Here is a 24,869-nt window from a genome sequence, read left to right on the forward strand (position 1 = left end):
TGTGTTGGAAAATATTTTCACTACCGGCAAAACACTTTTCTCTTCTGGCTTATGAATTCTTACCTGCGAATTAGCCCAGAGCTTCAAGCTTGTTCGAGCTGCTGTGTTGCTCTTTAAAAGAATTAATGATAAACCCCTGAGCTCCAGTTGTTACGTAGGCTGATAGCCCAGCCCCCTCAGCTGAGAGCATGTGGGCTGTTTACTGCAGAAGTAGGCTGTGTCAGCTGAGAGTTTCTGTTCTGTACAGTACCCTCCCTATGCAGTTAAACGCAGCCAAGGCAACCAATTCAGTGGCAGCTGGCCAGCTCTGGAGCTTGCTGGATGAAAATGGAAGGTGGCCTGCCAGGGAATCAATAACCAGGGACAATTAGAGACAGAGGGAACAGGGTAAGGTCAAAGAACTTTGAAAGCGCAAAAAACTTTCATTTCAAAGCCCAAAGAACTTTCATTGCCTCTTTGCTAACAAGCAGCCTTCAGCTTGCTCCAGGCACAACATCCACGGACAGCATTCTTTGCTTTTATGGACAAAGGGGGTTTGTGACAGCTGCAAGCAAGCAAACTGTGTGGCATAAATCTCCTTACAAATATAAATGGGTTGTATTATTCGTTCCATATCTAACTGGGGGGGAGGGACACATAAGCTATCACCTAGGACTGCTTTCTGAGCATTTAGTGATTACTCATTTTTTGTGTGCCCTAATAGCCCTAAATCAAGAGAGTTTTGATTGAGAAAGTACACAAATTATTCCAGTAGGTAAGTAGAAAAAGTAAGCTTTACGCTTATTACATTTTCATATCTTTATAATCTTGCTCCAAGGCACAGGAGCAAGAAGCAAACAGACCGGTTTCTCAGCTTGATGATACAATTCCCTCCCCCCCCTTTCTCCCCCCCCCACCACGCGTACATGAGGATGCCCAAAGCATTGCAATTCCTACCATATCATATCCTTAAGATGACCCAGCAGGATTGAGAAACTTCCAGAAATTATCAACAATAGTTTATTATACATGCCACAATCTTAGCAGCATTTCAATTTAAATGGATCTCAGGACATTTGCTCCACTTTTGTATCTGACGGACAGTCCCCCCCACACCACCACCACCACTATTCTGTCTCTTTTATGTTATCACTAACCACTTCCCTGACTAAATCCCTTTAGATCTCCTAAGACTTCACCACCAGGAATGTTTGGCCAGTTGGGTCTATAGTCCTAAAATTCCTTATTTGCCAAAATCATACTTCCCAGTCTGATACTGCTGGGTTTCATTGTACTAAACGGTGGGGGTGTAGTAGAGTCCAATACCCTCTACTCCTGCACCTACTTGGGCATTAAACCCTCTTCCTTTTGGACCCTGAGCCGGTTGCGACCCCCATCCACGACCTGGAGGTCTGGGTGGCCCCCCTTGGCCTGTCACCATCCCTCGCCCAGTCATTCCCCAACCTGCCATATTGCGGCCCAGCGGGCGTCGCCCGGGCAGACCTCTAAACACTCCACGTCCCCTGAGAGCTAACCTCTTTGGACACTCTCTCTGCCAATGACCTTCAGATCCACAATGGGCACATTGATTTGGCCCTAAGCCTGCCCTTCCTCCCTGTAAGGCCAACGCCAACAATTCTGTCTTCTTATGCGTACGGTCATCTTTGTCCTTTTTCTCAACCTTATCTCTATTAACATGCACTTTTCTAGCCACCTCCACCAATTCAGTGGTGTTCTTTCCCAATGCTCCCTCTAACCTTTGCAATTTCTTACGAATGTCCAATGCACTTTGCGCAATAAATCTTTCATTCAACATCCTTACATTCTCTGGAGCCCTCGGGTCCATTTGAGTGTACAACTCATAAGCCTCAATCAACCTCTGAAGGAATGCCTCTGGACTCTCATCCGCTCCCTGCATAACCAACGAGGGCTTAGACAAATTCACAGGGGGCTTCCCTGCTTTCTTGAGAGCTGCCACTATCAAAGTTTGATACGTTTGTATTTTTGCCAGGTCACCGGCTACTTTGGGATCCCATCCAGGATCCCGTTCCGGTGCCTCTTCCAAAAGTTTCTGAGCCCTATCTGCTTCCGTATGGTATCGTTCTCTAAAAACCTCCCGCATTCCTGCTTTGCATTTCTCTCTCTCTTCCGCTGTTAGCAACGTTGTTAACAGCTGTTGTATATCTCGCCAATTGGGGTTATGACTATGCATAATGGTTTGAAACAAATCCGTCATTTCCGTGGGCTTCACGGACAACGGACCAAAATGCTTCCGCCAATTCAATAGATCCGTGGTTGAAAAGGGGATATATTGAAAACAAGGGCGGTATTCAGGATCCCCCTGGGCATCCACTCCCACCTGTTGTTCCGATACCCTTAATGGAAAGAGTCCTTCCTTTTCTTCTAACAACGTACTTTCCTCTTTCTCGGCTTTCGCCCTTTCCACCCCCAATCGTCTAGTCACTGGCCCTTCTCTCCTAATTCCTGTAGCCCCTAAACCACCCTCCTTGGGCTCTTTTCTCCTCACTACCCCTCCTGTTGCCTGGGGATCCCCTATCCCCACAGCACTGTCCTTATCTCCACTGTCCGCTACAGCAGCAGCTCCCATAGCCTGGGGCACAACAATGCCTACAGGTGCTGAGGCATAGGGAGGGGGAGGCCTAAAGAGTTCCTCTTCATCCTGGGCAAAAATCCTTTTCTTCTCTGACTCTTTTGTCTCTGAAGCTGCTATTTTTATGGTACGTCTGGGAGCTGACCTCAACTTCCCCTTTTCCTTCGGTCTCACCACACACAGGCGAACCATTTCAGCTTGACACTGTAATAATTCATCAGCCTGTCCTGCAACAGCGTCTCCCCACTGATCTATATATGGAAACTGATTAGGATAGCGTTCTTCGTTTGCAGCAATTAACGAAGTTAAATCATCTATTATTTGGTTCTGAAATGTTCCTCCCATTGGCCATCCTACCCCCATATGTGGCCACTGATTCTGCCACAAGTAAATAAGCCTATCCTTGGTCAATTTTGGGTAAGGGACTCTATATTCAGTGTGATTAAAATATGAGTCAAATCCTTTAATCATGCAGTCCAGCGGTGTGCTGGGTATGCTGCTACCCCCACCCATTCCTAACACACTACCAGCGACCTGAGGCCCCAGAAGCCGGAACTCAATGGCCACCTGCAGGAACTGCGCTGGTTTAACCACCCACACAACCTATACGGACTTCATTAGGAACGCCGTCCCGAGTCCAGGGGGGTGATCAAGCCCCCTCTTCTATCTTCAAACGAGATAGGTACAATACAATTATCAAGATACTCGCCTGAGACGTCTTCTCCCCACGGATCCTGGCCAGGAAACACCACAGCTCCTTTCCTAAGTTTGCAGGGTTCTTGGGCTCACAATGCGTGTCCCCCTTGGTGTGGCTGGGCTGCTGTTACCAGCTTCCGGGGCAAAAGACGGCCCGTGGCGCCTGGAAGGCAAGGAGCAGCAGCCCCCCACCCCAACGGGGCAAAGTGGCCCTCAGCAAAATATTGCCTTAGCTTCTGTGTCCCATCTGGGGTGCCAGAAAATGTAGTAGAATTAAGAGACAATGAAGCCAAGCGATGCAATATAGGAAAGTTTATTGAATGCGCAGGTTCAAACATGCCAAATCAAGCATCATAAGTTTGAACCCCGAAGGGTTCTTGAAGCCATACATTTATAGTGCACTTTACGTCATCATCTATAGAGGCAGTGTTTAAGCATATAAGGTAATGAGAGGAACCAAAAACTGTCTATGCCAGATGGCCAACAATTAAAATATACATGGTCAGCACCTTATAGATCATGGGTGTCATAAACAGGACACATCTTGCAAGATGACAGGAAACTCCCTGTCTGGGTCGACTTGTTCCCGGACGTGTAAAAATATATATTGCTCCTTCAGCAACTGTCAGCAATTGTTTTCTGCTTAGTGGTGCAAAACCTTAACTTTAATCAGAGTCTTTGATATTAAACATGACCTTTGATATTAAACATGACCTGTAGAACTATGGATCATAATTGGGCCTTTTAGCCCACCTTAGGGGAATGACAGAAACTATCTAATACAGTACATTTGGGCTGCTTGTTGTTATTAGTATACCAGCTGCCAGCTAAATAATTTGCAGCTAATTAAGCCTTAAATTAAGTAATTGATTATAAAATGTTTAAATTTTTAATATTTAAATTGAGCACAATTGCCCAAATAAATTAGCATTAGTTTGCACAACAGCTTTACTGCAGTTCAGTGAAATAATTACCTAGGTAACACTCTTTAGTTTTAAAGGGATGAGTTATTTTATTCCCATCCATCCAGGAGCATCCTATACCACTTCATATTGTTAACCCAACCCTCTTGATTGTATGGCCATTTTCATCATGTGAATGGTGAGAAAGAAAAAGAGGAAGTAAGTAGCTATAAGGGCAAGAGAATGCAGGTATTAAATATCAATGTTTTAACTTCAAGATATCTATTTATAGTTGGTAAAGGAGGAATAGGTTCTATTGTTCTGATGACTGCACATATGACCTGCATTCAGCAGAACATTATCTTTCAGGATTTAAATCTAATTTCACCACCAACCAGGCTGATCTCACGTAAATGTTTGCTGAGGGTTGTTTATTTCAGATCAATTTCTTCTCTGCATTTCCATTAGCTCCCACTGCCAATCCAAAATGCCTTCCTTCTATTTTATTCTGTCATTTTTTTCTGCCACAGGGCTTGGCCTGCAATTTCTTGAAGTTCATTATAGGAAATAGCACATCTAGAAGGATGGTGGGAGGTCTGAAAGGCACAGAGAAATGCTGCCATGCTGGCCACTGTAGTTGGGAATGCTGACATTAAAGCATTAGAACAGCAAAATGTCATTCTAATGCTAGCAACAAAGTAAGAGAAAATCACTGTAAAAATAAGAAAACTCTGGCAACACTATTCACCATTTAACAAATTCCCTGCTGTGACAATGCAAAGAAGACAGAATCAATAAAGAGGATCGTATATGGGGGGGGGGGAAATGAACACAACCTTAATTTTTTGCATAGGGCTGCAAGTATGTTGGAATAGAAATGGATAAGGAAGAAAGTGATATTTAAATAATAAGAAACCCATTCTATAAATCAGTAGTTAGATCTGAATGTGGAATCCAGTTAATCTGCATCACAGAGAATGGCCCTTGTTCCTGGAATAAGAAAGATTCCCGCAGTGATTTTTTAAAATGCTCTGCACAGTTGTCTCTGTATCAGAAAACACATTTTGTAAGAGAAAGTGGGGACACAATGTTTTAGGACAATCCCTATTTAGGGATCCTATCTTTATTGAGATTATTATTATTAAATAATAACCAAAATAGTATTACAACTGAGAATAAAAAAGACCCAAGTGAGATGACGATACAAGAGGCTGCACGTATATAAGCTCCATGTGATAATTTTAAATTTTGTACTATAAATACTGGTATTGGGTAGGAACTTTTTTATTTGAAGCACACAGCATCAGTATCAGCTGTGGTTTGACTGCAATAAGCTAAGTTTACTGCAGAAGTGTGGTATGCCAATAATAAAGAATATAAACTAAAGGTGAAATTCCATGCACTTTATCCCACATTTATTTAGTTCTCCCAATTACAATACAGACACATGGTTAGTAAAACTCAGAGTATTTACTGCAGAACAGTGGAAGAATATTTGAGAACATACTAAGTAGGAGAGCTGTTACTATTATTATTATTTAAATACCTAAAATAGTCCTCACAAGAGATAGCTATTGTGAACTCTGATTAGAGCCAGAAATCGGTGTGGTACAAGATTATAAAGAGGGAGGAAGCCAAACCGAGATCACAGATATTTTTCCCCCTCCAACAAGACCCAGATGTAACTCTTCTTGGACAATGGCTTCAGTTTCCAAATGAAGGGCATCTACAGTGGAGCCATCTCGTGACTGATCAACAGGGCTTTACTCTATGTTTCTTGGTTGAAATTGGAATAAACCTAGCCAAAGAATTGGTCTTCACATAGCAACAAACCTATGTATGGACAAAAATAATATTTCTTTTGAGAGAAACTGGTCTATGTTGCGAGGTGACTGAGGATGTCAATGACCTATCAACTCCAGGCTAAAAACACTGGTGAGAGAGAAATTTTAAGCCACAGGCCAGATGCATCACATTGCAGGCCATGCCCAGCGCAACTTCAGGAAGGGGGGGGGGACATTGCAAAACATCACATGATAGCAACGTGATGCCGTGAGTTTGACACCCATGTATAGTTGAGAGTTGCAATTTAAAAATGGCAAAAAATCAATATAATTTGGAAATGCAACTTTCCACATAATCTAGATTTTAGTGAAAACTTTACTAGAAGTAATACAGATTTTTTCCATTATCTAATTATAATAAAAACCACAATAACCTAAGGAACTTAATTACAGTTTTGCATTTAATTAACAATAAGATAGCATGGCTAACTGAAATAACATCAAGCTGAGTTTAATGTAGAAGGAAACAAAGAAGTATGGTGGATTCAGCTATACAAAGGAAATACATGTTTTTCCACTTCTTCCTTGAGTTAATGTATTTCTGGTTCATTCCACCGTTTTAAAGAAGAGTACTAATTTTTAGAAACTGCAGCCAAGTTTCAGCACCTGCTTAGTTGTATTTTTACATTTTCGGAACTGCTAAATAATGCAGGTTTAAATAAAACAGACCTTCTTCCTCTTAAGATGCAGGTGTCTGCTTTTGTTGAAGAGGATTCTTCTCATTAGTGTTTTAGATCTCCATGTGATATATTATAAATTGTAGACTCAAAGCCAAAATGCATAGTTTGGGTCCTGCTGTCGAAGCAGTGATAAGATGATATGGAAATGTTCTTCAACAACACAATTTTAAATTGAAAACATGCTCAATGGAAGACATTGCTTTTGAAGTTACTTCTTATTAAATTCAAAATGGAATTGATATCTCAGCTGAGAATAATGTATCTTGCCTTCAAAGATTTATGCATCATGTGTATTCAGTAGCATGTCAGAATTTACGCAACCTGCTATCTTCATTCTCTTCTCTGCCATCCCCTTTTATCTTTTTGTCATGTTTCTCTTTCCTGCTCTATGTTTCTTTATATAGAGATTTTTCATCTAAGTTACATTCATTGTTATTTTGGAGAACTGCTAATAGAAGACAGCTTAGGTGTATGCTACTAACTACAGTGATGAAAAAAAAATAGTGAGAAGTACTTTGTGATGTTATGACAAATTCTGCTTGCTTGTGCTTCTGGCCCAACATTGGATACAAATATATAAATTGCAGGGCTTACATTGTGATGTCACAATACACATCTCATCACCTGGAATCATATATGATCTCCTGCTTGAGCCGGGGCCGGACTAGAAGACTCCCAAGGTCTCTTTCAACTCTATTATTCTGCTCTGTTCTGAATGACATCATGCATCATGTGCCATCACATTCCCAAGACCAGAAGCCCTCAAATTGTAAATCTGGGGCGCAGAAGCAAAACTGAGGAAGGAGTTCTTCAGTGTGGAAATGGGAGCCTTTGTTGACTGCTGACACTAGACTAGGCTCTGCATAGGATCTAAATACCAGAATTCTTTTTCAACAGTTTTTGCACTCTTCAGAACAGTTCCCGGGACAATTCCAAGCTGCTTGTAAGCACTGCCTAAGGTGATCCAAAGAGGACCAGGGTGTTCACCTTCTCCCTTTTCCAACAATCACTCTTCCTGGAGCCTCCTCTGGGGGAGTTTTATGCTGGATTCCGGTGCACCCAATCCTGGACAATGCAACACTTCTTCCCTTGCATCTCTCAGAAGATTCCCTTGCATCTCTTTGATTGTCAGATTTCACTTAGAGGCAGGACTATTAGCCATTAGAAAAGCTCATAAGAATTCAAGTACTCCTGATAAGTCATTCGTTACTGAAGAAAATTTAGGAAGCCATAATTAAAATATTCTAGTTAATGCTGTGTTTCAACAGCAAGCCCTTTGCAGAGAAACAATATTCAAACTCTTTTTTTGCCTCTTTCTCAGTCCCACCCTATGAAAAGAGTCCTCACTCCCTCTTTTTTGTGAAAAGGGACCATTCAGCATCTCTTCCTTACTGTATTTAGCAATGACCAGATTTTTTTTTCACGGACCCTTTCACAGGTAGGATCCAATGAGTTTGGCTTTCTTAGGGTAGAACTGCAACACACTCAGCATCAGGGACTCAGGGTGACCTTCCCCACTGGAAGAAGGCTTGAAAGGCAAGGAAGGTGAGACAGAAAAGGGTGCCTTGGCCTTGCTTGGGTAGCTCTGGGGTGTGTCAATGTGTGTTGCAGGAGTTGTAACTGTGAGCACAAAGGTTACAGAAGGAGAGCCCAGGTGCCAGGTGTGACTTCTGGAAATGATGAGTTTCCATGTGCGGAACAGGCTCTGAACAAAGTATAATAAGATGAGGGGGAGGAGGTCACATAAACTCATTAATTATTTTAAGGGATCATGATACCACAAAGGTTGAGAAACCCTGCTCTAGATTACTTCTGACTTAAACTTCACTTTACCAAATAAAACATTGCTGTGTTTCATAGATATTTTTTTTGTTTGCATTATCCAGTGCAGCATTTGGTCATGGCCCCCTTTCTCTGTTCACATCCATCACCACTGAAAGGAATGTAATTAGTTTTGAGCATAATACTCCTTTCCTTTTTCCTAAATAAAGAGGAATGAAACTCTCCCCTGCCTCAGACACAACAACAATAATTTCTACAACCAATACTTACAAACAGTAGGCTGCAAGTGCAGGAGTTAAAAGAACTCTTCTCTAATCATAGTGCAAGGTATGAAAAGCTCATATATGAAATAAAGCTTTAATGTAATTTACTGAAAAGCAAGAGACAGCAAAAACAGACAGGAAATTGATGTTAGAGATATTGGTAAACTGTTCTGACACCCACCCACCCCCACCCCCCCGGCCTGTGAATAAACCAGAACACAGGCTTGGCTGTTTGCCACTATTTAATTACTGAGATAACGAATCCTTTGGTGAGGGCCCAGACAATTCACATTCAATAGAATAGCTCGGCAGCAACCCAGATAGTTTAAATGAAGCAACGCAGATAATCCAAACGAACAGACACGGCTAGAATACAGACAGATTTTTTTCACTCCTAATTCGAATGGTTGTTTCCTGCAAATATCCCCTCCCAACGCCTCACTTATAAACTCTCTTGGGAGGGGCCAATCTACAACCACCTGTGCTTAATTATCTTCTGTGAGTCTGCCTACGGAATTGCTGCTTCCGTTTCTCAGCCTTTCTCAATCTAGCATCAGGGACAAACTGCCTTTGATCTTCTCCACTCCTCCATGCCTCAGGCACTTCCTGGTGGCCAACCAGCCTCTCTGATCCTTGCTCTGAATCTGAACCCTGCACAGGATACTCCACATCTTCCATGGCAGACTCATATGGTTCCTCGCTATCCGAGTCCCTCAGCAGCTCAACCGGATCCTGCTGGGCCACAACAGTAAACCATTGTCAGATCATCTAGATGTGGTTCAGGGTAATGAATATGGGTTCCTTTCTTATGCATTGTGGAAATCTAGTTATCTGAAACGCTAACAATAGCTATGTCATGAAGTAGGAACTTCTACTGCAGATCATGTTTATATATTCCTGCATTAAAATCTTATAACTGGTAAATTGCTCTCACTAGTCAGTGTGTAAATTATAACACAGCTTGAAACATACGGGCTAAGTTAATGCACTTAACACTAGTTTGATAATAAGTGTCACCACATATAGATAGGCTTCAATTTATGACTGTAATGGAGCCTAGAATTTTCATCATAAGTTATGAAAGTCATAAGTCAAGGCAATCACATGACCAGATCCAAGTTTATAACTTTTTTGCAGCAGTTGTTAAGTGAATGCTATGGTCATTAAGTGAACACAGCAGTCATTTAGTGAATGCAAATCAATTTATTACTAGGGGAGTCAGGGGTTTGCTGAAAACCAGCTCCAAAGGCGGGAAAGTAGCAAAAAACATCACAAATTGCAGTCATGTGACTGTGGAAAACTACAGTTGGTACAAAAGGTGACCTGATTGCAAAGCAAATGAAATGCAGTCATGTAACCACTAGGAAAGAGGTCAGAATTCTTGAACAAGGAGGTCCATTGTAACTTTGATCAGTTGCTAAGAGACAGGTCATTAAGTGAAGATGAGCAGTGCCCATCCCAGAGGGAAATGATCCATTGTCAGATAATTACTAGATGATAATGCAAAGTTTTAGAGCTGCATTTAACCATCTGACCAAGGGAACCAAATCTGCAAAATCTGCAAAATGAACCAAAAAAAAGGGCTAGACTCATGAATATGTTCCTGATTTCTATGGGTATGCAAGAACATGCTTTGGGATGATCTTATTGTGATTAATCAATCTTCTGGATGAGGCACGCTGGGACAATTAGAAAATCTTACTCACTGGTTATCCTGAAGTGTTCAGTACTTCCATCTAAAATTTTTACATTCCCATGAACTGCTACCAATACTGATAAGACAGTCGCCAGTGACTCTTTGCTTCTTTCCATGTTGGACACTCCAGTTGCAGTTGATAGGCAATAGGAAGGGGAGAAATAATTTCCAAGTCTATCTAGCTTTTTCCTTTCACACTTGCCGATTAACCTTGGTGAGATGCTGGGTCATTTGCAACTGAGGAAGGGGAGTGATTCTGATGTGAGAGGTGGTGTGAAGGAATGTAAATCAGGACTTGAGAAAGAAAGGATGGACCATTAAAGGAGGGGGGCAGATGCAGAAAAGATTAATAATTCCTAAGAAAAATGAAAGCAAAAGAAAAAAACACAAAATAAGCCCCCCCAAATGATTTAGCTCTGTGTAAAATGGAACAGACAATAATTCTGACAGATTTTTAACATTCTGTTATTTTACCCTTCCGCAATAAAGAATATTCTAAGATAGGGGTATCAAACTCAAGGATTGCAGGCCACATCCGGCCCATGGGGTGCTTAAATCTGGCCTGCATGGTCGGCCAGATTATCAAAGGACCAGCCTGTGATACCTCTGCTTGCCAAAACAGGCCACGGCCTCTTGCAGCACACTGCCGGCCAAAATTGGGCCACACAGAACCCTATGAGGCCCCCACATGGCCCGTTTTTGGCCTCCCTGGCCTCCAGCAGCACTTTGCCAACCAAAAATGGCCCATGCAGGGGCCTTGCTGGATCTCTGCATGATCCATTTTCGGCTAGCAGAGTGCTACTGGAGGCCAGGAGGCAGAAAATGGGCCACAGGGGCCTCCATGTGGCCTGTTTTCGGTTGACAAAGTCCTGCAGGAGGTGTCCGTTCCGTCTCCCCCCCACTTCCCGTGCTGCCCCCCCCCCAGCCCGCAGAGGCAAACTACAATGTTGATCTGGCCCTTGAAGAAATCCAGTTTGACACCCCATTCTAAGACAATCCTCCGGGATTGGGTGGCCTATAAATCTAATAAATACAATACAATACAATACAATACAATACAATACAATACAATACAATACAATACAATACAATACAATGGTTCTCAGCCTTTTCTTTATCATGGATCCCATTTAAATTCTTGTGCTGTTTTGTGTGACTATGGCCACCAACTCCCAAAACTCAACTCAACTCAACATTTAAATCATAACATTTCTTCAAGCCGTCACAGACCCCCTGTGACAACATCACAGTCCCACAGGGGTATGCAGACCACAGGTTGAGAACCACTATTTTAAGACACACAACAACCATGCTTGTTTCTTGATCTTGCTTCCCTCAAAGGCTGATAAAGACAGCTTGTTTGAAAGAGATGTTTAAACAACAGTCTTTGAAAGCAATAAACCTAGTTGTTGTGTCATATAGGAGTGCAAATCCCCACATAATCTATTAAAACTATTAAACACACACTCATATATATTATTTATAAAGTGCCAATGACAGAAAGGCTACATTCTTCTCCTTCAACCATGTTGATTTTGCAAATGTTCTTACTTGTTTAGGCAATATTTGAGAAGCTCTACAAGTGTTTCATGATACCATCTAGTGCTCAAACAAGTAAATTCTCTACCATTGTTCTCATCTCTTCGTTTCAAAATTGAAACACATATCTGCACTTGCAGAAATATACCAAGTAATAGGTAGTTCCTTTCTGACAGAAAAATCTCTCCCAGACATAACATTTGCATGGTACACTTCAGATATATGGAACGAACTGTTCTAGAATAATTGCACAGTGTAAATTATGGTTGGGCAAGGTTCAACTATGACAATATGATTTTCTAAAATTCAGATTAATCATCCCCAGTCTCAGTTTATACCTATGATTTGCCTTCATTTGTCACCAATATATGTCACAAATCTGTAGTATTTATGGCCAAAGATTTGAAAAACACAAGATTATGCTTACCCTAGTGTGTGCCTTCTTTCTGGTATCTTTAGGAAACCCAAGTATATCTGGATAGTATGTTGGCTTGCTAACCATACAGATTTTGCATCAGATTTGTTAAAGAGGCCAGCCTCCTGAGCTGCTCATAATATGTAATTTCATCTCTGCTTGTCTTGATTGGCTAAAATGCCTGGAATGGAAAGATTACAAAGTAAACATTACAAGGAAAGAAACAAATGTTGTTGAGCCTGTTTGATCACAAGTGGCACAACATAGAAATTATTGGTTCTTATTGAGAAATGTGTTCATTATGTTTCTGGTATAAACCGGTTTACTTTGGCTGCAAAGCTACAGTATATATGTTTACCTTGAAGTATCACTTCTGACATTTGGAAGATTGTATCACATAAGTCTAAAAGCATCCCAGCAACAAACTGCAATACAAAAACATTAAATTACTCAATGTGGGATGGAATATTACAGCATGGTGTATCTAGATATAGCCAAAATATGGAAGTCATTCCCACAAACATTTAAAGACTGCAAATTTACCTTGACAGAGAAATTAATTCAGTTCTTATTAGTATGCATTGATCACATGCATCTCTAAATTCCAGTACATCCATGAATATCTACGGTTTCTCTTTTTGTTTCAATATCAAAATAACAAGAAGAAAAACCCAGAAAAGGCTTTCTAATCCAATTGCACAGATTAAAAAGGTCTAATATAGCAAATCCTAAATGGCTGAATGGCATCTCCCTGAGTTGACATGACATTGCCTGCATCTGTCCTGAATGGAGCCTGGAAGACAACGGTGAGCATTTTGCAACTTCCACTGGATTCAGTGCATTGGAAATTATCATCATACTCAGCTTTGGCTAATTTTGTGCCAACATTTTGGACTCTTATCTCCCTAATCTGTTATAACACAGAACTGTGCATCCTCTTTGCTCTTCTACTCTTTTACGCTTTTGCTCTTTGCTCTTTGCTCTTCTGCTCTTTTACGCCTTTGGAGGCAGCTCGGAATGATTTCAATTTGTAGAATGTTAGTTCATGCTGGAGGATTAAGCCATGAAATAGACAGAAATTGTGACTTACTGTTTGCAATGGCTGCTTAGAATATATATTTTACACAAGAGTTAGAGTCACCATGGGCTTATTAAGGGCGGAAGAAAAGGCCTAGCTATAAACAGATAAAAGCAGGACCAATTGGTGCATCCATCTATCCATCCATCCATCCATCCATCCATTCAAAATATCAATACTTTTATATTCCATATGTAAGATGTATTTTAACATATATAAAACATTTTCTAGTTAGCAATATAGCCAAATCATTGGCATAGGAGTGGGCAGGCTTCCCCAAGCTGACTCAGATACATTGCATCTGCAGCTTCAAGAATTCTTTACCCTCATGGGAAATTGACAGTCTACATGTCTCGTTATTATTGAGAAATCACTGTTTTCTCCTTTATTCTGCCTCATTTCCTGTTGCCTTGCAAAATAGCAACACAGGAACCACAAGGACAAAACTCTCCAACTAAAATAATATTCTTTACTCAGTTACCATGATGTCCTCTTGCCCTGTCAAGCGCTTTCTGACGGAGCAGGAGGAGATATGGTTGTTCTTGTTACTCCTAGTTTTTCCAATGACTTTCTCTGTGCCAGTTCTGCTAGAATCTTTATGCAAAACAAGGAGTGTTCTGCACCTTTCACAACTAAGATTTCGTGTATCCCTGGTTCTTTTACCAGATTATTTTTAAAAAAATCCTTCCTATTGTTGGAATGTTGGCCTTCAATGTTTCAATAGGATCTGAGGAGTCTGCCACCTTAATAAAAATACCTTCTAGCAATTTAAAATATAAATTAAAAGCATATAATAAATATTCCAAAAAGTAATAATAAGCAAATATATGTGCCTAGTCACAATCTCAAGAGTAGCAACTAAGTAATTTTATAAATTCTAAGTTACTTATAAAAATCCTATTTCACAGCTTTATAAAACGCATCATGGTAAATGCCTGTTCTATGGGGAGGGCGGGGGGGGGGGTTGCTGCCAGTTTTACCACCAGTTCGCAACCCACACACAACCCACATTCACTGTTCAATGGAAATTTACAGTAAACAGCGCACGCCAAGTCACTAAAGTCCAACATAGCGACATCAGCGGCAGCAAGGGATCTGGTTTGGAGTCGTGTCAGGCCTGGGTCACTGCCGGTTCTGCAACCCAGTCCTGAATTCCACTACCGAACTGGGCTGAACCAGCAGCAACCCACCTCTGGGGGGAGAGGGAGAACTTAGTCTCCAGGTTCCCATCCCCCCCCCACCAAACAAATGTAGCATGCTTTGAGCTTCCCCATCTGAGATAAGAATTGTTCTAGATGGAAAAGGCAGTCCCGAAAATACTTTGGAACTCAACCATGTATGATAACAATAATGACTGCCACTCACTCCACTTTGGCCAGCTTACAAAATCCCAAATGCAGTATGTACAATTAACAACAATACAGTCTAAAACAATAACAATAAGCAATAACAATAAACCATAACAGGCCTTCCAAAAATATATCCACTCCAGGCCTAGGGCCAAAGTCCAATCTTAAGACCCCCAAGGAGAGTAGGTGTCATCCATTTGGGGATAATGTTTCAAATGCCAATGACTGTGACAGAGAAGCCATGCTTCTTCAGATTTCATAGAGGGGGACCTGGAGTGCACATACTCTACCAGAGCATACCAGAGCATGGTATGGAGATAGGCTAAAAAGATATGCCATAAAGAGCTTTAGGGGTAACAACCAGCACCTTGAATTGCACCTGTAAGCCAACCCATGCAGTTGGCATAGCAGAAGTGACACATGGGCCTACTGAAAACTGCTGCAGCATGTTAAACCAGCTGTAGCTTCTGAATGGTCTTTAAAAGCACACCCATGGAGAACACATTACAACAATCCGGTTGTGAGATGAACCAGAGCATCAATAAATGTCTGAAGGACTTTTCAATTCAGGAAAAGGTACAAAGGGTACACAAGGTAAACCCGTACAAAGATCATCGTGGCCTCAGCTGCCACTTGCTCTTTGAGCAACAGCTGAGAGTGCAGAAGTAACTAGTGTCTCCTACTCCCAATTCCATAGCCATCCAGGAGGATTCTGTGGACAATGCTATCAAAATCCACTGAGAGATCAAGGAGCACAAACTGCTGTGCTGCATTATCTCAGCACCACCAAACATCATCAACAAGAGCAATAAATGCTCTTTCCACACTATATCCCAATCTGAAGCATGACTGAAACACATGCAACTGTAGAGCTTAGATCAATCCCAGCACTTTGAAATAGAAACATATCAGAACTAGTATAGCATCTGCAATGTTGGTTTTATAGCCTGTGGTGGTTGCACCAAATGTATTTTCTAGGTAGGGTTTTTTTTTTTCCAAAGGCTGGCTGTAGTGCATGGTTATAGTCTAATCCTGTAGTAATGGTGACATGTGTTACCATTGTCAGGTCATTCTGTTCCATACAAGACCATTAATTGGTGCACCAACTAAAGATGGATCAAGATTCTATTAGTCATAGTCTCCATAATCTCCCACAGTATCAGTGAGTCCAAGAAAATCCCGTATTTGTAGAATTCTTCTTGTGGAATTCTGGCATCCCATCTAGCATTAAAAACACAGTAGAAAGATGTTTATGAACAAACAGTAATTCTGTCTTGCCAGATTTCATCTTCAGTCTATTTTAACCCATCCAGACTTATCCAGCCTCCATATATTAGGTCAAGGTTTTCATGGCAAAGATACATTACCGTATATAACTAATAACACCTTGTCAAAATTGAATCTGCCCACACAGTGCAGAGACATCTGGTGAGAGCCTGTTGGCCACACACCCTTGTAAAGGACATTGGCTGATGATCAGGTAACAGATCTTCTCAGTGGTGGCCTTTAATGAATAGGACATATTGTTTCCAGAAGAATGAGTGATTACAATCTTTATTACATTCCAGAAGCAAGTGAAATTACTACTCTTCTATTAGGCTTTCAGGGACGCGGTGGCTCAGTGGCTAAGATGATGAGCTTGTGGATCAGAAAGATTGGCAGTTCGATGGTACGAATCCCTAGCGCCACGTAATGGAATGAGCTCCCATTACTTGTCCCAGCTTCTGCCAACCTAGCAGAAAGCATGTAAAAATACAAGTAGAAAAATAGGAACCACTTTGGTGGGAAGGTAACAGCGTTCTGTGCACCTTCAGCATTTAGTCATGCTGGCCACATGACCACAGAGATCTTTTCAGACAGAGCTGGCTCTTTGGCTTTGAAATGGAGATGAGCACCGCTCCCTAGAATCGGTAACGACTAGCATATATGTGCGAGGGGAACTTTTATCTTTTCCTTATTAGGCTTTCAGCCTCTAGTTGTATTTGAGTGGCCATCACAGATAGTTTCTTATTATTACTATTGATTGCTTTAATTATATACTGGAACTGTTGCCGCCGTCCTGAGTCCATATAGATCGAGCTGCCTTTAAATACTTTTAGTAAATAAATGATGGTGCCTGAAATGACCTCTCCTAGTTATTTCATGTGGTTGTTAAGAAAACAGACTCTGGACTCTGCAGTACTGCCCTCTTATTAATTCTAGTAGGCAGTAAGTAAACAATATAGAATGGTACCGTGAAGTTAAATAAGACCAAAGAGTGTTCCACCCCTCCCATCCACCCCTCCCATCCAGGTCCAAAAATCAATCATAAGAATAATCAATCCCTCAGTGAAGTCTGAACCCTGACTGAAAGGGCTCCAAGTAACCTGCTTCTATTATGGCATTAGTTAGCTGACACTTCTCAAAGCCTATTAACTTTGTAATTAGGGCCTTAAGAAGCACCTTCATCTTATCTGGTTCAGTTTTTATTTATGATCTCCATCCAGTCCTTCACTGGCTGCAGGCAAATATTCAGGGAGCCATGTTTCCGCATAGAAAAATAGATCTGGGTATCATTAGCATACTAAAAGCTCCCAGTTCCCAAATCTCCTGATCCCTCTCAGTGGTTTCATGCAGATGATGAAACGCTTTAGGCATAGAATAATTGTTTCCATTTTCAAAAGAAAAACTGTTTCCAAGTAATATCATTGGAATTCTACCAGACAGATAAGAATGGAACTCCTGTAAAGTTGTAGCCCTATATCTGAATCTCTGTGTTGTCCAGAACTGTATTCTGCTCAAGAGTATCAAAAGTCACAGAGAGATCAGGAACCAATAGTGCCATATTGCCTCCGTCAATGTTTAGAATGGTTAAGGCAATCTCAGCCCTCTAACTTATCCTGAAATCCAGCTCAGATTGTTCAGATTAATCCTTTTCCAGGATTTCCTCCTTCCAAGCATCACTCTCTCAGTCATTTCACCTAATCATGATAGGTCACAAGCTGGCCATCTCTGTGAGATTCAGGGCAAGCATATTAAGAAGCAGCCTAATACTTGTCATATTTCAACAAGGAATCATCCTGTATTTCCTCAAGAAAGTTCATTAACTATTTGGTCAAAAAATAATATGGTAATTGTATTATCAAATAATGAAAATATAAGAAAGAAAGAAAGAAAGAAAGAAAGAAAGAAAGAAAGAAAGAAAGAAAGAAAGAAAGAGTTTTTTTTACAGATAGTTACATGAATTTCCAATCAAAGCCACTCTAAATTTCTACATACTTGCTAAACCAAACCCAGAACATATAGAAATTAAATTGCAAATTCATATCCACCAGTTTTGCTTCCTTTTTCTCTGATAAATACAAGGAAGGCAAAATAAGAAAATGTCATGCTCAAAAAAAGAAGTCCAAATTTTATTGTTGATGTTCCTCATCCAGGACATTCCTCTCGTTACACAATCAAGCTACAAATATTTCACACCCGTAACAACCATTTCAGACTCACAGAGCTGTAAAAACTGTCTAGAATATGTTTTTTCAGACAGTTCTATCAATGTGGCTTTTTGTGTTTAATCAAGATCAAACAGTAACTTCTTACACGTTCAACAAGTGTGAGATCCATAATGCCTTTGGGAACAAAACAAAAGTTCTATGCTACAATCAGAAATTGTTAAAAGTTCCAACCTATCTACCAACTAAACTTGTGTTTTTGGATTTATCTCAGAACAGTATCCCAAGTCTGGAGAAGAATGACTTCAAGAACTTCAGCCGTTTGCAAGCTCTCAACATTTCCCAAAATAAAATAAGTAAAATTGAAGATGGTGCTTTCATTCATACAAGCCACTTGGAATTTTTGAATCTTAGTGCAAATAATCTGCAGCTTCTCTCTAGTTCTATGTTTGATGGACTTATGAATCTTACCACCTTACTACTTGCCAGCAATAAAATATACAGGATCAACCCTTCTGCCTTTGCCAACTTGGAGAATTTAAAGGTAATTGATTTATCTTCAAATAAACTGTATACCCTGAGTGCTATGCATGCTGTCTTTAATATGAGATCTTTAAGAGAGTTGCACATCAAAGACAATGGCTTGCAGAACTTCTCAACCAAAGAAATTATTAGTGCACCTCCATTGCTTGAGCTAGATGTATCCCATAATCCAATTTCCCTCGTTAATATTACAACTCCAGTTCTACAAAGACTTTTGTCACTTGATTTATCTTTTGCCATTGCCAACGACTCTATTATATGGGAAATAGAAGATTCTTGCTTTCTGGAAGGCTTAAAGGCATTATATTTAGGAGGGATAGCAATGAAGCCATCTGAAATCTCAAAAGTGATCCAAATGCTGAATTGTTCCCAGTTAGAGATTATTCACTTAAACCAGTTAAATATAAACGAATCAGATAATCTTATAGAAAAGGTATGCCAATTGCACCAGCAAGTTCAAAATCTTAACTTTCAAGGCAATAAGTTCACAAGCATTAAGGCGGGGGCTTTTGAAAATTGCACACATTTAAAGCTTTTGAATATGTCATTTAACATGTTGACAAGGCTACCAATGGCATCTTTTCAATCACTGAATTCGCTGCATTTCATTTCTTGGACAAACAACATATCCACTCTTGTTCCAATTATTACCTCTAATGTATCATTATTAGAAAGCCTAGATCTTAGCTTTAATGAAATCAAAAAAATTACTTCTGATGACTTCAGATATTTAAATAATTTAAAGGCCTTCTACATCAATGGAAACAAGATTGATTTTGTCTCTTCACATAATTTTGATAATCTAAACAATTTGCAAGAACTAAATCTAGGGCAAAATTCTTTAACAACAATCACACAACCTTTCTCAGGAAGCCTAAATAAACTGGAAGTGTTGGTGCTCAGGCGCAATAATTTGGAAACTATAGAGAAGGGAATTTTTAAGAATCTTTCTTCTCTTCGGTTTCTTAATCTGGCAGACAATAGGATTGACACAATAGTACCAGGAGCTTTTGAAGGCCTGAACAACCTACAGATTCTTATTCTTGGACATAACAGTATAGGTGCAAAACCTTTTCGGGGAGACTTTTTTCAAGGGGCAAGCTCTTTAGCAGACCTTGATCTTTTTAATAATTATATCAGCTATGAATCCACAAAACTGCTTGCCAATCCACCCTTTAGACTTTTGAGATCTTTAAAGAAACTAAAGATAAACAGCCAGGGTGGCCAAGGACTTAAGTATTTTCCAGTGAATTTTTTTGAAGGTTTGGAATCCATTGTGCAGCTCCATGCAGGCAATTTAGCCATCTCTTCTTTAGAGCCAGAGACATTCACCTTTACTCCTACTCTTCAAGAGCTTGATTTGAGCAACAATAACTTTATTTCACTAAGCAATACTTTATTCCACCCCATATCAAAGCTGAAAGAGCTGCACCTGAATAGAAATAAGCTGAATTCTCTCAATTTTTTTCTCAATGCCAACCTTTCAAGACTGACTCTCTTCAGAGCAACTGGAAATGTTATAGACGTTATCACAGACGAGCAATTAAGCTCTTTACCTTCCCTTCTTTTCCTAGATCTCAGGCAAAACAATTTCATCTGTAAATGTAGCAACCAAATGTTTATTCAGTGGTCCCTGCAGAATCCTAAAACTCAGGTGCTCCATTTCTATAAGTACACTTGCGCTTTCCCTCCAGCATATAAAGGAAATCTGCTATGGACTTTTAACACATCTTCTTGCTTTATTGATTATGAATTTATCCTGTTTATTGCAAACGCAACAGCAGTTTTTTCACTTATGCTTGCCTGTTTCTTTTATCAATGGAAATTGCACATGGTCTACATGTTTCACCTGTTGCTTGCTTATTATATTGACAAGAAACAAAAAAGGAAGGGGCAAGGTACGGGATATGATTATGATGCCTTCCTTTCCTACAACACCCATGATGAGAAATGGGTAGAGGATGACCTACTTCCAGTGCTGGAAAACCAATATGGCTGGAAAGTTTGTTTGCATCACCGGGACTTCGAGCCAGGACGGTCCATCCTTGAAAACATTGTAGATAATATCTACGCAAGCAGGAAGACAATTTGTATAATAAGTCATCACTATCTGGAGAGCGAGTGGTGTTCCAAGGAGATACAAGTAGCAAGCTTTCGCATCTTTGATGACCATAAGGATGTCCTGGTTCTTATCTTCCTGGAAGACATTCCTACAGAATACCTTTCCCCCTATCACAGAATGAGGAAATTGCTAAAGACAAAAACTTACCTCAAATGGCCGGAAGATGAGCAGGAAATTCCATTGTTTTGGCACAAGCTCAATATGGCTATGAAAACAGGAGATGGAAAAGAGGATGAAAATCCTGTTTTGGCTGGATTTGTTCCCGATGAAATTCCATAAAGACTCCATTCTTCATAAAGAATAGCTACAGGATGCTTAATCAACATATGTCTTTACAAATTATCATTATAGGTAGTCCTCAACTTCTGACCACAATTCAGCCTAAAATCTCTGTTGCTAAGTGGAACATTTGTTAAGTGAATCGTCTTTTATGACCCTTCTTGTCACAGTTATTCAGTGAGTCACTGCAGTTGTTAAGTTAGTCACACGGTTGGTAAGGGAATCTGGCTTTCCCATTGATTTTGCTTGTCAGAAGGTCGCTAAAGGGGATCTTGTGACCCTGAGCCACTGCAACCATCATAAATATGAATCAATTGCCAAATGTATGGATTGTTTTTGACATATTTTTTTTATTATTTTTTCCCTTCTACAACACCTTACAGTCATTATATCAACATTGTTATGTCATCATACCTGTAAATGTATATAATATTTTGCTTCTATATTTACACCCTTTATACACAGTTCTATATATATTTTATATATATTGTTTTTTGGCTTAATTAATTTTGTTCCTGTTTTGCAGCCATTTGTACCAATTGTTCCAAATTTCATAATATTCCAACTCTTCTTTATATTTTAATTTCAGTGTTAATTTGTCCATCTCTGCACAATCCAAAGTTTTTTTATCACTAATTCATCCGAGGGGGTATTATTTTGTTTCCAGCATTGGGCAAATGCTATTCTAGCTGTAGTTAGCAGATGTGTTAATATGTACTTAATTTTCTTTGTATATTTCCCTTTGATTATTCCCAGTAGAAAGATTTCAGGTTTGTATTTTATCTATTCTCCTGTAATTTCTTGCACCCATTTCCAAATCTTTGTCCAATATTTTTGTATTTCCGGGCAGGTCCACCATATGTGATAATAGGTCCCTTGTAAACGTACGAAATTTGATCACATGACAGTGGAGATGCTGCAACGGTCATAAATGTGAAAAGTGAAAAACAGTCATAAATCACTTTTTTCAGTGGTGTTGTAACTTTGAATTGTCACTAAATGAACTGTAATAAGTTGAGAATTACCTGTACAAATATTCCTATCGGTTATTTGCCTTTTTTTCTTATGCAGGTTTTTTTTTATTTCATTGAGAAATAGTAAAAAAACAGAATTTTAAAAAACACTTGTTTTTTTCATGTTTTCATTTTGAGCTTTCTACGCTCATCTGTTGCTTTACTATATATATTTGTGAACAGGAAATGTTATATCTAAAAACTAAACTTACAACCTATTCCTAGCATTTTTATCTAGAAGTGACGGCAACTATATTCATGGAATGTTAAATAGACTTGGACTTCTCCAGTTTTCAGCAAACTTACTGGGCTTACATTTTATTAAAGTCAGTGGTGTTTACTTCCATATCAAATGATTTTACTGAACATCTACAAGAAAGAGAGTAAAGAAACGATGCCTGTATTTCACTGATTGTATGATTATGTGTGGCAATCAGATTTTTATCTTGACGAAAATATAATTCTACAGCTAAAGACAATTCAATCCTATATTCATCAGAACTGGGTGGGATTGCACTGCAGCAAGAGAGAGGCACAACAGCAAATAACAGAGCTGAAATGGGAATAACTATGATTGATTAGATACAATATTGAGAATTCAAGTATAAAATTATCATTCTTTCCATCCCGAAATTTATTGATAATAGACAACATAGATTTAAGCTTGTAAACAGTACAACTTGCTTTTTTTTAAAAAAAAAAAAGTATATTGAAAAGCCAATAGAAACCATTAATGTTGATTTGGAGAAATTATTTAGGCGTTTTGAATTTAATGATAATTATTGAGACCCATTTCTAATTTCAATTTATTAAATCAATAGAAAATATTTTCACATGATTTATTATCTGCAATGCATATCTGCCATCTTTATTTATGATTACATTCTTTGGAGAACAAAGCTATCTGTAATGATTAGAAAGCTGTTAAATTTTGGTAAAATAATTTTAAAGCATACCTTTTAAAACAAAACATGATTAAAAATTATGGTTGTTAGGTAAACTTCTCCAGCATCTTATTTATTCATATGTTTTATATTTCTATAAACTTCATAATGTGTGTTGTTTTGAAATGATAGAAAAGTGGTCAAGTGGAATCTTGTATAAATCTTATGTAAATCATTTTGAGTATACTTTTTGGATGATTCTAAGAGCAATGTGAATCTTATTCTAATGCTGTATATACAGTAAAAGTGTTGTGTTGTTTCCTTTTGCATGTTTGATTTCGTTTTCTTGTGTGGAAAGTTATCACCCAGCCCTCTCCCAGAAAAATGAAATATCCTAGGAAATATTGAAAAGGCAGAATATTATATTTCCCTGGATGTGAAAAGGAGAAACGTTTTAAAGAGAAACTTCCTGCAGCTTCCTGCCCCCCACCCGCCTTTTGTCAATGGGCCATTAAGAAGGCCAAGCTAGTCCCTTTACATAATAAAGAGTTCTCCACTTCAGCTCCAGGGGGATGGGATTAAGGCATGATAATATTGGCACTTTACCCAACTCACCACATGGCATCTGAGAACTCAACCAAACCTGGATTCAAAACGCAGCCTAGAGAGTTGCCCCTACATGGCCCCATGAGATTCTGACAACCAATCAGAATACAAGCTGAAGATCAAAGGCCAGAGAGGGCACCAGGGACTCAGCATCTCAGTCCTTCCTTCTCTTTTTCTCCACCAACATTGAAGCATGTGATCACCTTTTCTATTCAGGACTCAAGCCATGTAGTCCTGTCCACCAATAAACCATCTTTCCAAGCAGTCTCCATGTCTCCAGTGTCTTTTTCCCCACTTGGAGCCAAAACCAGAAGGACATTTTTTTCAACACTTGCTTTTCATTTCATTTCATTTCATTTATTTGACATTTATAGGCCGCCCTTTTCCCTGAGGGGACTCAGGGCGGCTTACAATTTGTAGGAAGGGAGTGCAAGACAAAACACAAAAAGAAAATGTGAAATAAAATATAATAAAATAAAACAATAAAACACAACATTCATTCAGCATACATTTGTTTAATACAAGTATTCCTATAGTTCAGAACTATAATTTGGATTTTCATTCTGAAACTCTCAAGAACAATTTAGCTCTCCTCCTGACTAATTTTCTTGTAAACATGTACACACCTAGACTTAGTTGCATCTAAGGAAAGTGACTGGAAGTAATATGATTATTTCTTACTTAGAATAATTAATTATCTTGTGGCTCCTACTACAAGAAACAGACAAAAGAGAAGGGTAACATATAACCAATTATTGATTTCTATGCCTGGTATTACTCACAAGGAAGCTGGATAACAGATGAAAACCATTCTCCTATTACTGTATTAGTGTATAATTAAATGCAACTCAGTATTTTGCTTGAAACTATGCCCACCACTCCAGATAATAAGGATAAGTTAAGGTAGAGTGGTAAATAGCATCAGACGGAGATTCAGGGTGGCATTACATGGGATGATGAAGGGCAAGTTTGCCAGTTTTATCTGTAACCAATTCTAAAATTTATATTTCTATTACATTAAATCTTTAATTCCTCAGAAATTACTATACTTCAAAGTTTCACTGTATGATTTCTACGGTTATTAATACTGTTCATATTCAGATATTAGATTTTAACATTTGTAGTTTTAAAAACAATATAGTATATTCAGTTACTTTAAA

At 39.3% G+C, this 24,869-nt stretch overlaps 2 protein-coding genes across 2 annotated transcripts in view; one reads left to right on the forward strand and one right to left on the reverse strand.

Annotated features, from left to right (window-relative positions):
* Positions 1-160, reverse strand: part of ARHGEF37 (Rho guanine nucleotide exchange factor 37) — a 47,186-nt gene extending 47,026 nt beyond the window's left edge. The window contains exon 1 of the mRNA XM_032210234.1: positions 64-160. The gene's annotated coding sequence lies outside the window, so the exon portion shown is untranslated. The remainder of the gene's footprint in view (positions 1-63) is intronic.
* An 18,167-nt stretch (positions 161-18,327) lies between these two features.
* On the forward strand, positions 18,328-21,340 carry LOC116504196 (toll-like receptor 13). The gene has a single exon (XM_032211068.1). The coding sequence runs from the start codon at positions 18,342-18,344 to the stop codon at positions 21,204-21,206; it is 2,865 nt and encodes a 954-aa protein (XP_032066959.1). The 5' UTR covers positions 18,328-18,341; the 3' UTR covers positions 21,207-21,340.
* Positions 21,341-24,869: the final 3,529 nt, after the last annotated feature.

The sequence above is a fragment of the Thamnophis elegans genome, chromosome 2 (genome assembly GCF_009769535.1).
Source record: "Thamnophis elegans isolate rThaEle1 chromosome 2, rThaEle1.pri, whole genome shotgun sequence".
Taxonomy (NCBI): domain Eukaryota; kingdom Metazoa; phylum Chordata; class Lepidosauria; order Squamata; family Colubridae; genus Thamnophis; species Thamnophis elegans.

Bases quoted from the DNA above. Each gene is read 5' to 3' on its own strand.
- LOC116504196 (XM_032211068.1), top strand. From the start codon at position 18,342: ATGTTTTTTCAGACAGTTCTATCAATGTGGCTTTTTGTGTTTAATCAA.